The sequence below is a fragment of the Vollenhovia emeryi genome, unplaced genomic scaffold, assembly GCF_000949405.1.
Source record: "Vollenhovia emeryi isolate VEMERY1.0 unplaced genomic scaffold, V.emery_V1.0 DF939270.1, whole genome shotgun sequence".
NCBI classification, from domain to species: domain Eukaryota; kingdom Metazoa; phylum Arthropoda; class Insecta; order Hymenoptera; family Formicidae; genus Vollenhovia; species Vollenhovia emeryi.
In genome coordinates, this window is record NW_011967096.1 from 45,177 (window position 1) to 58,062 (window position 12,886).

A 12,886-nucleotide genomic window follows, 5' to 3' on the forward strand; every position below is an offset into this window, starting at 1 on the left:
TTAATCATATATTTTTACTCTTGTCTACGTTTTTTAAAAATACGTATATCTTCCAGAGATCAGAGGGGATATAGGTATAAGATACTTCCAGGGTTGGATAAGTTATCTTGTTTTTAACTAAGTTAAGTTAAAGTTAACAGTATTGCAAATTTAACTTAGTTAAGATACAAGTTAATCCGTAATATAATTGAATTAAAAGTTAAGTTAATAATACAAAAAATTAAAAAGTTAAAAGTTAAATGTTTTATTTTTACACAAAATCTCAGAGACTTACGATCACGTAAATTGCATTGAATTTCGCGACTAGCGTTTGGACAATCACTCACACTACACGGAATATGGCCCCATTTCATATGCAAACAATTTCAGTTCGCATCTGAGTACGAGAATCTAAAATTAAAAATTACCGATAAAATGTAACTAAGTTAAGTTAAAATTATTTAACTTTTTAACTTAACTTTTGACTAGACACTACCCAACCCTGGATACTTCAATGTAATCTCGAATGTGATGTTTATTGCTTAAATTGTACAAAGTATGTGTATAAATAACTGTCGCCCTGTATGCTTGTTTGACGATACGATAGAAAATGCTCATTGCCCAAAATGCATCGAAAAATGTTCTACATTATTTAAGAAAATAATTCTTCAGCGTTGATCATCATACAATGAACATCCAATTGTCGAAAGATTTTAGATATAGAGTGTTGACATATGGACAGTATAGTATATATACAACGATGTCGCAAATGCAGAGCTAAAAATTGCATACACATCTTGAAACGTATAAAAGAAATTAGTTCCGAAAATTTATACACGATGGATAAGCGCTCTGAACTTCGAACATCCTTAAATTACACCCTGCGGCTTATAAAATATATTTCTATATATGTATAAATATAGGTACACAAACATATCCCTTTATTTTCATGTATTTCTATTTTAAATTAAACTTGAGCACGCCGGCTGAAGTGAGAAAGGATGGCGATATCACATACGACAGCAAATAATTTACTTAAATATAAACAAAGGCAAATTATTTACTTATTGAAGAAAGTGAGATTTGAATCACGCGATAAAACCTTCGTAAAGAAACCACACTTGAAAAAGTAGCTACAATTTTTATTACCAGCCTTTCTGTGCTCTTACAAAATCCTGTAAAATAGAACAATGTGACGGTTTATAAAACTTCATCAAAAGAACGAACTTTTAAGTGTCTTTCTGTGTATCGGAAAATCATTAACGTGTGCGTATATGAGAACCGTATATGTAGGCTCGCTTCCATCATTTTGAACGAATAGTCAAAGATCAGTCGCTGTCAGTCGCAAGAGAGCTTCTCGAGGTCGAAGCTCCCCTGCGCCTCGTGCAATCGTATAAGCATGGAGAGACGGTGTTTAGGATAACAAATTAGACTAGTTACAGCTGGGCCGATCCTCGCCACGCAGAATCGAAGCCGCACGCCGTGTCGGAGTCGGAGTCGTTTTGCTGAACGCCTCCGGACGCGATGGAACTGGAGGTGACCGCCGTCGTGGATGTTGGTCGGCGCTGAACAGCCCGGTTCGGTCGGCTGATCTTACCCTGCGGCAACGGAGTAGTCGGCTGACTGGCAACCTGCTGCTGTTCCTGCGACGAGCCGAAGTCGTGCGGACGCCTGCTCCTGCGCTTCTTGATGGGCGCGTACTTCGGCGGTGGCATCAGCTTCTGCTCCAGCTTGCAGCGAGAAACGTCAGCGTGCAAAAGACGCGCAAGAGATTAGAACGGTCGGCATAGAGCACCGGGCACTCTTATTAATCGGCGATTCTATTGCCGGCGTGTGCGATCGTCTTTTGCGGATCGGCAGAAATACAATTCTATTTGTACGTTTCGATTAAACTTGCGTAATTGTGTATGTTTTATTAGACTCGTGTTCGAGTTTAAATCGGTGACGGTTCTGTATGTATTCGGGATATTTGGAGGAAAGTCCTCTATTATGAGACAGGCTTTTAATGCGAGACAGCATGAATCAAAATTTAATCACTAATCTTTATTCACAAGGATTACACGATCTAACAATGAATTTTTCACTAAACAGATTTCACACCAAGAGCAAAAAATTTACGATGAAACCAACGGACGATATCTATTAATTTAGCAAAAAACCTATCTCAGATTAGGAGACTTTCCTCTGATTATTATTAAACTTGCACAATTGTAATTGTTTAGGAAAGACGGTTAAAGAAACTGGATATATTCCTCGCTATGGAATTCACGCGTTATCCTAACGTGCAACGCGAGATGCCCAATACCTGAATATAGATACCTGTACGTTATCCGCGGATCCCCACGATTTATGAATCTTCTCGTTGTTGTTGCTAGTCGTGCTGCTGGTTGCCACACCCAGGAACTGGCTGAAGGCTTCCGTCGTACGTTTCACGCGAACGTTCAACGAGCCAATTCGTAGGAAACCAAGATCTTTCTCTGTATATTCAATCAATCGCTCTGTGTTACGGTGCTTACGGTTCTCGTAATTGTTACAACTTTCGTTGTACGTGACTTTTACAGGACAAATACAGCCGATCGTCAGGCTCGCGTGTATCACTGATTATATTTTGCCATGTTAATTAATTCTACTACAGGAATGTAAAGTACTCGTTGAATATTATAGAGTTATTGAGACTGATACGATACTATTGTAAGCGGGGTTACTGAAACTATAAGTTTGACGAATAAGAGACTAATGTTCTAGTGTTAATATCTAGTTAGCTTGTTTCTCATGCGCTAAGTTAGTCTCTACTAAAACGCTCGGACACCAAAGGAATTATTTCTTACCTGCATGCTTTTTCCTTGCTTTTATTTCTGAAATAAAATAGAAAATCATTTGAAACTGTATCTTGTACAGACAGCGAGAAAAAAAATGGGAAGGCTGTCACAAGTGGGTTAGAACCGAAAGGAAAGAAACAAGCTACGTTTATTAAAAACCTGTGGAATTATTAGGGGATATATTAATTGTGGCTGATATGTATACTTGACGAAGCCTAAAGAGAAGCAGTTTCAGGCGCAGGGATTCCATTAATAATTCAAATCTGAGTTTGCAATTAAAAGTTAATCTCCTTAATGGAAATGTTATGTCGTACGGTTAATATAAAAATGTGCCTCGCGTCATGTGGGATTAGATAGACGGCAGAGACCCAAGGGGGAAGTTAACGCGGTTAAATAAGTTAGTATAAAATATAAGCCTACTTTCCCTTTCGAGAATTACACGTCCTGTCAATGTTATCAGATACAATAATTATTCGGTGCGAATAAAACGTGATGCTGAGAATCGGCCGACGTGACATATGTGTATTTCTCATGCTTACATGTAACATGCTTCATTCACGTTACAGCGACATACCGCATACGTACACCCACGCGCGCAAAAACAATAACAAATAATAGCAGCGGCGATGTGAAACGAAATATCTTATATAACAGTTAAATTAAGGCTCGGGAATGGAGAACCTTATTATTTTTTAATTGAAAATATACGAGTGCATCATCACGCACTCTTATAAAAAAAATTGCATTTCACATTGCTAGTTACATAACATTAATTTTCTGTGCCAGAAATTCGATGTACCACTGCCACTTGGATAGTTGACGCTTCGTAGCTGTTGCGAAACGTGTGATCGGCGCTTATCGATGAAGAGAAGCCGGAATATATGTTACGCATGAAAAGAGAGTGTTTCGTTGCGAGAAGAGCCGATGAAATATTAAAAGTATTAGTTCATAAAGTAAGTATATATGTTGTGCAAGTTGACACAGAATTATTATATATCTCGAAGTAAGTTGGTAGCTCTGCACTCTTTAACGCATCGACACATTTTCAACATTTCAGACGTTTGGAAGAGGGGAACGGGTGGACGAACGTTCCCTATTTTGCCCGTGAAGCGCCAGAAGCAAGACGGGTTCGTGCTCGACGCTCGCCTCTCTTTCGGCAAGCGATATCCCCGGGGCGGGTCTCCGGAGTGTTCGCGCAGCGAGGTCCGTGAAACTTCGAGATACTCACGTCAGAAGTGCAGAAAAGTGACAGTCGTACGTTACTCTAAGGTGCGCCTACGTACTTTAATCTGGCGACACACAAGCGCTTTACTACTTTAGCGGAGGTGTGCTTCTGAACTTGCCTGAGCGTAGCGGCAGCAGTAATCCCTACAACAGAAGAATACTTCCAGAGCCCCGAAGTACTCACCGAAGAGAGTGAGCCCACAACCATTCTCCGTTCCGACTACTCGAATACCGCGTCGCGTCATGCCTGACCTACGTCTACACACCTTACATCTAAAGAGACGTCCAAAGCGACAGAGAGGTATCCTAGGTAGCCTGAGGATGCATTGTTATCCGAGCAGTATTGTTGGTAACGGTAACGGTGCTGCTGAGAGTTAATCATAGTAGAGTACCGTGGCAAGAGTGCCATGCTAACGGACGTGCCAAGAGCATTCGTTTAGCGATACGAACAAGTAGCGGCGTTAAGATAAGGTCCAGATGTATGCACGCGGGGTTATCTGTGGCCTGAGAATATTAGCTCGTGGGGTACTAATATCGTTGCCGCATCGCATGCAATCCTCGGGGATTAGGCGGGATCGGCTGTTAACGGGCCGTGCCGGAGCGTGACGGGCAAACGTCACGAAAACGAGCTGGAGGACGGTGAACAATGATCGACACAGGGATACAGCGGGAAGCAACGGAACTTTGACGGGACTCACACTGACAAGCGCTGTAAATTACAGTGTACTACGGGGAGGGTAATTGGTTTTACGGCGGCGACGCGACGGTGGTCGGGGCGCGTTCGGCACGGGATCGGAGAATTCCTTTAAACAACTTTTCCAGCCGGCAATTATGTCTTTTGTATTCGCGTTATGCAAACTGCTTTCTTTCTGCGGCCCGTTTCCATAGCGTGAGATGAACAATGTCTCACTTGGTGGTAACACGTAAAAAGAAAGAAAAAGATTTTTACAACACGTGAAGAAAAAAAGATTTTAACATCCCACGGTCGAACTTTCGCTGCAATTTCGTCGCGCCTGTGAGAAACGCGGGGAAGGGTGTGGAGGCTGATATGAATAATTTATAAAACACATCCTCGCGATCTTGTTCGTCAACACGAGTTGAAGCTGCTTTCCTTAAAATCGTCGAACAAACGGAAGAAAAGGCTAATTCTCCAAGGCGGGCGAGAAGATCGCTTTGTACAGCTCGCAGTTACAGTTTCCAAGATAGGCTTATGAGTCGCAGAGAAGACGCCACTGATTCGCACCGAGGACTGAAGAATTGCGAGGAACATCCCGGAGTGTCCACGCAAGCGCGATCCTCCGCGGTAGATTATGTACAAAAATTGCGTTTCGTTTCTCTAAGTGGCGTCTTCGTTCGTAGAGAGAAATGTACTTACTGTGGAACGTGTCCTGACTGACCGCCGCCTCTTGCGAGGCCAGATACTGCCTGGCCTTCCTACCGCTGTAGTCACGTATCTCCTGATTCGCGCCTGAAAAGATATTTTCTAGATCCGTCGAGATGCGATCGTTACGGGGGGGATTTTCGTCATTGTAGAGCCTCCGAGTGGATACTCACCGTATACTTGAACCAGGAGATTGAATATGTTCTCGTGGCCGAACTGCATGGCGATATGCAGCGGCGTGTAGCCCTGCAAATGCGATGCTCTTAGTTTGACGTACGTGTCTTCGAACAAGGTGTGACGCTTTCGATCGTTTAACGAATAAATGAGCGTAATCTCCGATCTTTCCGCCGCCTAAACACGGCGGCGCTTAAACTTATATATTAATTACGTCCAGAAATAAGGAGAGCGTATCGATAATTGGGCAAATTAAAAGACGAACAATATTCCCGTTCGGCGAGCGTGTAATACATATCACGCGAACACAATGTTCACGTGCCTCCACGTTGACGCAAGGTGCGCGCGCGTTATTAATATACTTATGAACGCGCGTTCGGTCTACAGTTTAATGAATAATGTATTTCTAATTGTGCACGCGTCCCCCTTCGCGCTGTCCGCCGTTTCCGGCGCCGTTTTGCGAAAAGGATACGCCAATCTCCTTCATTCTCTCTCCCGCTGGAAGGAAATCGTAATAAGATGGAGGAAAAATAACAGGGGGAGGGACCGTATCACACCTCTCGCCGAGACGCGCCGTGCGTCTTATTACGATTTGCTCGACGTGCGTGACGAGTGCGTTTACGAGTGAGACAGCGACGATGGGAGCGAGACGCGGAAAGAAAAAGGGGGATGATACGCGGTGCCGTCGCGGAGACAATGAGTAATTAATGGCACCGTATTATGAATATCACCTCGAGCGTGCGAATTCGCATTTCCGCGACAACGGCGCGATCCGAGACAATCACGTGCGTGCGTGCGTGCGTGCATGCGTGTGTAAGGGAAACGGCGAAAACTAGCCTCGCGTGCACCGCCTCTATCACCTGCACGCATGCACTTTCATCCGGCTCTTAAGCGAATCTTCGTACTCCTGTCCGGACACGCGGATGCCGCGAGCGGACGAATAACAGATTGCCCGCGTCGCTTAATCTCAAATGGATTTCGAGACACATTTTAATCGGGGCTATAATTAGCGCGATGTTCAATGTTTAAGAAGCGAGGTACGATAATCCGATAAAGTCGAAATTACTTCTCGACAAGAGTTCGCCGATCAATCTGCGAGTAGCCGGGCGTGTGCGTGACTTTAGATATATTACATATAAATCGATCGTACATATAAATGAGCGGACGATAGGCCTTAACGTGAATTTAATTAAACCAGGCCATTAAGTGATACCAGAGCCTCGATACGTAACGCGCGAGAGAAAAATGACGCCGCGGACGAACATCAATCCGCGGACGCGTCTCTCCTCCGTGGTACATGGTGCTATTCCGCACCGTGATATCTTTATTAAGCGACACCGTTTCATTAAGAGATAATATCAGGCTGATCTAACGCGAGACGCTTTACGTTTTCATCGTGGCGAACGACACGTCAAGGTCCTCGGGGAGTATCGCGCTGTACCCGCCATTTGTTGCGAGGGCAGAAATATTAAGAAGGCGTTATCTCGCAATTAGTATCGTTCGACTCGGGGCAGGCAGGTGAAAAGAGCTGCTTTTCCAGCTCGCGTGTCAGGCAACAGCTGCCGCCCCGGACGGCTCCCGTTCGCCCTTACAAGGGTAATACAATACGTGCATTCGATCGCGGACGATGATCCACTTTAATGCAATGCCTGGCATTGCGATAGTTACGGACGAATCCGATAAGGTCTATGAATTGGTAATCCATCGTCGCGGAAGATCGCGACCGTCGAAATAATTTGCGCCGCGTATCTTTCCGCGGGACGTCGGCGAGCAAATTCTGCGGGTTTCCTAGTGCGAGAGACAATCGCATTCTCCCACGTGTCTACGCTCGCGATTAAATGAAGGATCCTCTGTTTTCCTCGGTCCAAATTAAATTTAAATCTCGTGCTACGCAATCGTATAATAAGCTAACGCCCGCGTCGCCGCTGCGCGTAGCTCCTTGGCCGAGGGGAAAACTGGTTTAATTTAGATAAAAGTCGCTGAAAGCCGATCAGCCAGGAGGAGCCCGACCACGTAGCGCGGCCTTGGATTAAGGTATGCAAAACGCGAAGCCGCTGATGTACCGAGCGCCTATAAAGAGCTTCGTCCCTTTCGAATGACGAAATCGAAATTCAAGAATTGATCTTTGAACGGACACGAGCGGCGCGGTAGCCCCGCGAATGACAAAAGAGCGAAATTAAAACCCGCGGCAGAGAAGAGAGCGTAGGTTTCAACACTCTTGAGCTCGAACGATGCGTCATCGATTGTTTTCCATTGAAAGACTGTTCGTCGGCCGACGGGATCGCGGGACGCGCTTCGCCTCGGCACAATTCGCAGACCGTATCCGCGGTGAAAAGTAAGAACCGTGGTCGGTCAGGGACATCGCGTATTCCTGCCGTGGGCTAGCGTTCGTGAAAGAGCACGTTGTACCACGTACACACACCGCGGCTCACGATGCTCGCGTCGATAAGTACGACAAATTGCGCGTAATTGTGTGCGTGCGCGTGGCATTATCCGAGCGGAGGTGAAAACGCAGACGAGCTGCCTTAAAAGCGCGCTTTATACCCGTAAAATATGCGGGGCGCTCGAAGAAGGAAGCGCGCGAGGTAGGGAAAATGAAACCAGGTGCGTCTGGAGCTCACCGAAATACCGTTGCACCCTATATTTCTTTGATACTCGTCACACGACACGCATGTGAAGCAAGGAATTTTTTTTAACAAGCTTCCGCGATCCTACTCCTCTTTGAAACAAAAGTTTCGCTCTGGGTGTCTCTCGGGGCGGATTAAATCAAGGGGTAACCACTAACTAAAATGTCCCACCGATTACACGATGTCATTTCATTTCGTACGATTTCATCTGATTACGAATCATCTCATCTGATTGCAAATCATTTTCTTATATGCACGTTTAAAAATATGTAACGTTGTTAAGGAGATTTCATAATGATTTCGGAGACACCGTCCCACGATTACATTAAGTGGTTACCCCCTTGGATTAAATCGTAAGAAGGAGTAAATTGCGGGGGAAAAAGATTTTCGTAGGCTGAATTCATACACGGGAAAAAATGGTGTTGAATTAAGCAAAATTCAGTTGCTTGAATTTAACGTCACGGGCTGCCACAAACATAAATAATCCACTCAATTGTATTTGCTATGGATTTTAATTTTAAGCATTGAACTAAGTATCTAGATTATTAAGACAACAATCTGAAGTTTTTTTATTTATTAATACTGATGTTGTTTCAACGAGTTTATTTCAATTACACTGATCTTGTTGATACTTCATTCTTTTTTCCGTGTACGGACGCCAGTGTGCTTCGTTTAAATGACGCCTGTGCGACGTGCATAATTGTACTACAGTGTGTCGTCGGCTATAAAGCCCGAGATGAAAAAATGCGTAGCGAAAGGGCCGATTTGAATCCGTATAATGCCTCTTACCCTCAATTAAAATCACCCTCGAGATACGCGGCCGAGCGCGACATTTGGCCGCGCTACGGAAGTGCGATTAAAAACTCGTCCCCGTGACTGAGTTCATGAACGACGCTCGACTGTATATCGTGGCGTTTAATATCGAACTGCGCAATAAACGATAGTGACAAATGTGTCAAAACCGCGATCGTAGTTATCGAAACGCGGGACGCACCCTCCGGGCGCTCACGCACCCTCGACGACACGCCGGGCCGAGGGAGAGAAGGGGTTGCCTGCCTCGCGCCGGGGCTCGCCCCCCTCAAAATTTCTAATTTATTTCACTTTAAAGTCCCCGCGCCTATAGGTATACGCGCGAAAAAGTCACGACGTATATACACGGGCGCATATAGGACGGAAAAACGGCACGTATATGGGGTGGACTTGGCGCGTCACCCTTTTGCCAACTCCAATAGCATGCGACACGTGTGTCCTCGCGACAAGTGGCACGACACACCCTTTGCCGTTGGCTCACGCACGCACCCTCCCTCGCGCATCCCTTCGTGATACGTGCACGTACGAGGTGTCGCAAAAGCAACAGCTCCTCGTGATTCGTGGATTCTGAGAATCCGATCGGAAAACACTCAAACATCACCGACGAACTAGGGTGCAGAGACAAAGAGAATTTCAGACAACTTTCTTTTTATCTTATACAAATGGATAACTTTATACCTTCGAGGCGCTTTCAACTCTTTGGATTTTATCTCAGGTTAATTTGGACCGGGACATTTTAAATGAGCACAACGTTTCGATGATTATACAATCTGAAAATTCGATCGTCCAGACTCACCGGCGTTGAATCCTACATTCGGAGGGCGGATAATTTCTGAAACACCCTGTACGTAGGTGGATACGTACACGCGGAGAATCCCCCTCCCCTCTCTTTTTATGCTCGCGATGATATTTTAAAGTAGCAATGTCCTGGCACACGGAGTCTCGAGACAATATCGCGCGCCCCTACCGCCACTTCGTCTCCGTCTTCCACGTCTCCGTCTGTTTTTCCTCCCGAGTGCGCCTACTCGCGCGTAACATGTCCCTTTTTTCTGCCTTACCTCTTCGTTCTTCTCCCTCTCTCTCGTCCTCGCAGCCTTCAAGAATAGGACAGCTGCCGGCCACCAATATCACGCACGCGTATATCACCGTTGAGGATTTTCAATTTTAATATTTTCCTACATCGGGCCTCCTTTACGAGCCGCTATATCATAACGGCGCTTCTCACCCCTCCCCCCGCCTACCCTGGAAGGGTAAAGAAAGCGGGGGAGGGAGCCCGCACGTCCCGAGGAGATCTCGTTCTTCGACGCGAGCCCGCTCTAAAATCGGCAGGAAGGGCAATATCGTTTTCCGCAATCCGTTGTGCAGACATTTTTTATATATCTCATATATTTCGCGCGATGGAATTTCGATGATTCAAGTCCCCACCGTGAGCCAACTCGAAAAACGAGAAATTCATAACGTTCACCGCACCGCGATAAGGGCCGGGACACGAATGCGAGACCAATCGGATGAATCCCAACTCGATTTCCGGAGATTAGGCCTTTCTCATTTGACAGTTTACTTCGAGTATTCCAGGTCTTTCTCCTCGTAAACTTTGACGATCCGAGTTTCAGTAGCTCGTTTCCACAGATAAAATACACGACGGATCATTTTTTTCGTCGTTATTAATTATAATGGTTTCTCGTTGATTGACTCATTTCAAACGGTCAGCTCAGGTATTATTCTCCGAATGGTTCTCCCGTTGCACGAGGTAGACCGCGGTCGCGTCTACGAAGCTGTAACCGAGGATAGAATGACCATTCGTTGGCCGTCGTGCGCCGGGCAAGGATGCAGGCGCCACACGGTCGGCTTACAGGAGTCCCCCGTGGAGACGGGGCACGGGGGGGACGTGGCCACCGTTTTTTGCCGGGATTAAATGCGAGCCGATGCCGCGATAAGCCGTAGAAAAGCAAGGTAGAAGCGGTGCCGGTGACAGATTATGCCCGTGACTGCGATCCGCTTCGTCGTCGGGGCTCCGGCGCGGCCGTTTTATTTAACGCCGAGGATCGAAAAAAGAACTGGCGAGCGGCAGCGGAACCGCGGCGAATTCTTACGATAAGCGGCTCGGAGTTTCTTCGCCGACGAAGGCCGGGGCGTCCGAAAAAGCGGGCCGCTCGCGCTATGATTTTTCACGCTAAAAGCATCATCAGTCAGATCGCGCGGTGCTTGTTGCGATTGAGAAACATCTCGCGTCGAAAAATTCCAAAATGCGCGAGACGAACCCGCCGTAGCCCTCGCCTTCGATTCCTGGGTAAAACAACGCCTCGATCGGTTTTAAGTAGCGCCGGGGATCCGAAGAGAACCGACGAAAATTAAGTTGTGCGCCAATTCGAGCGCGTACACGAGAGAGGGATAATTTTTTCTTATTTCGCGATTATTAATTTTTATTATTTCCTATTATCGCGCTCTTTGTAATTTACTGATTTTTCAGGTTCCCGGCAGTCCTGTCGTGCGCGAACCGGTATCGATGCCCGCGAGTGGCGGATATTAGCCGTGGATGAGATCGGCGCCGCGCCACGGGCGATTCCGCGCGCTTCACGAAGCTACCGGGCAATCGCGGGGTTCTCCTTTTTTTTTTAACTCGTTTCCCACCGTCCTTTCATTTGCCACGGGATTGGGGGAAAGCCGGTGCCCGGGATAAGCCGTAGGAAAGCGCAGCGGGAACGATGCCGGTGACAGATTACGCCGAGCCGCGCCGCGCGATCCGCAGTCTGGTCCTAAAGCCGCGCCGTGGAAAAAAGCAGAGCGAGGATTCGCCGAGGACAGATCTCCCCCGTCCGGGGTGTGGATTACCTACTCTACATCGGTACGTACACGGGCACGACCGTATTCATTATATCCGGCGCTAATCCCCGAGTAACACCGAGTCAGCCAGGATTGTCATTGGGAAGGTACGAAAATAGCGATGTCTGCGCATCAAGTTTCTCTATTAAGGATATCTCCCGTACCACTCCTTCACCGTCTCATTGATTTCTCACAGTTTCATACCTTTCAGATTATTCGTGCGAAAACCGACTCCCGATTTTATCGTACAGCTTAGAGACAATCGAGGCGATGGTACATACGGGTGCTACTTTTTGTCTGATTATTTACGGAAACTAACTTCCGACTTTATCGTACAGCTTGGAAATAATCGAGGCGACGGTACATATAAAGATTGCTACTTTTTTCTGATTATTTACGGGAACTAATTTCCGATTTTATCGCACAGCTTGGAAATAATCGAGACGTTGGAATAAAGATTGCTGTTCTCTTTCTCGAATGGAGTTTCTGTAGTCGAGAGAACTCTCAACGGATGACAACGAACTGTAGAAGAACGTGGGATTTAAAGGCGAGGAAGAAAAGATGTGCTGCGGTGTCGACAGGTCAGTTCGGATTACACCGGCGGAAACAAATGAGTCTACTGTGCGCGAAGGAGCTACGGTGAAGACCTTACAAGAAGATAAATGAACCGGCTTTCGGAATACACGCGCTTCGAATTCAATTTCCATCTAATGACGGAACGATAGAGGAAAAAATGAAGCGAGCCAAGTAAATTCTCGCCGATTGCTCGAAGCGGCATTTCCGAAAATATACCGGGTACTTTTGTTTGTCGTGAAATCGCTGTACTCTCGTCGCAGCCAATACAAAAATTTGCAGCTTTACAAAATTATAACACGACGCACCGCTCAAAGCCTTGCGTGATGGAGGAAGAAAGATTGCGAACCTAATTGGCCATGGAATGATAAGAAAAAATACTGGCAGCGCCCAATGCGAAATATCCATGACAGAAAATCGAAATAATTTTGTTGTCCAGTATAACGCGAGGGCAGGAGCCCGAGACGGAGTTTGTC

At 46.2% G+C, this 12,886-nt stretch overlaps 1 protein-coding gene across 3 annotated transcripts in view; it reads right to left on the minus strand.

Annotated features, from left to right (window-relative positions):
• Positions 1 to 496: 496 nt before the first annotated feature.
• The window catches only part of LOC105559456 (ankyrin repeat domain-containing protein SOWAHB), a 104,456-nt gene continuing 92,066 nt past the window's right edge, over positions 497 to 12,886 (minus strand). For 2 of the 3 annotated variants that reach the window (XM_012007744.1, XM_012007743.1), the window contains 5 exons: positions 5,577 to 5,649; positions 5,398 to 5,490; positions 2,808 to 2,834; positions 2,299 to 2,456; positions 497 to 1,709 (listed from right to left, as the gene is read on the minus strand). In XM_012007744.1, coding sequence (XP_011863134.1) covers positions 1,416 to 1,709; positions 2,299 to 2,456; positions 2,808 to 2,834; positions 5,398 to 5,490; positions 5,577 to 5,649 — 645 coding nt within the window. In that variant the 3' untranslated portion in view covers positions 497 to 1,415. Of the gene's footprint in view, positions 1,710 to 2,298; positions 2,457 to 2,807; positions 2,835 to 4,141; positions 4,167 to 5,397; positions 5,491 to 5,576; positions 5,650 to 12,886 lie in introns of all 3 variants that reach the window. The other variant, XR_001008749.1, reaches the window with a different exon arrangement.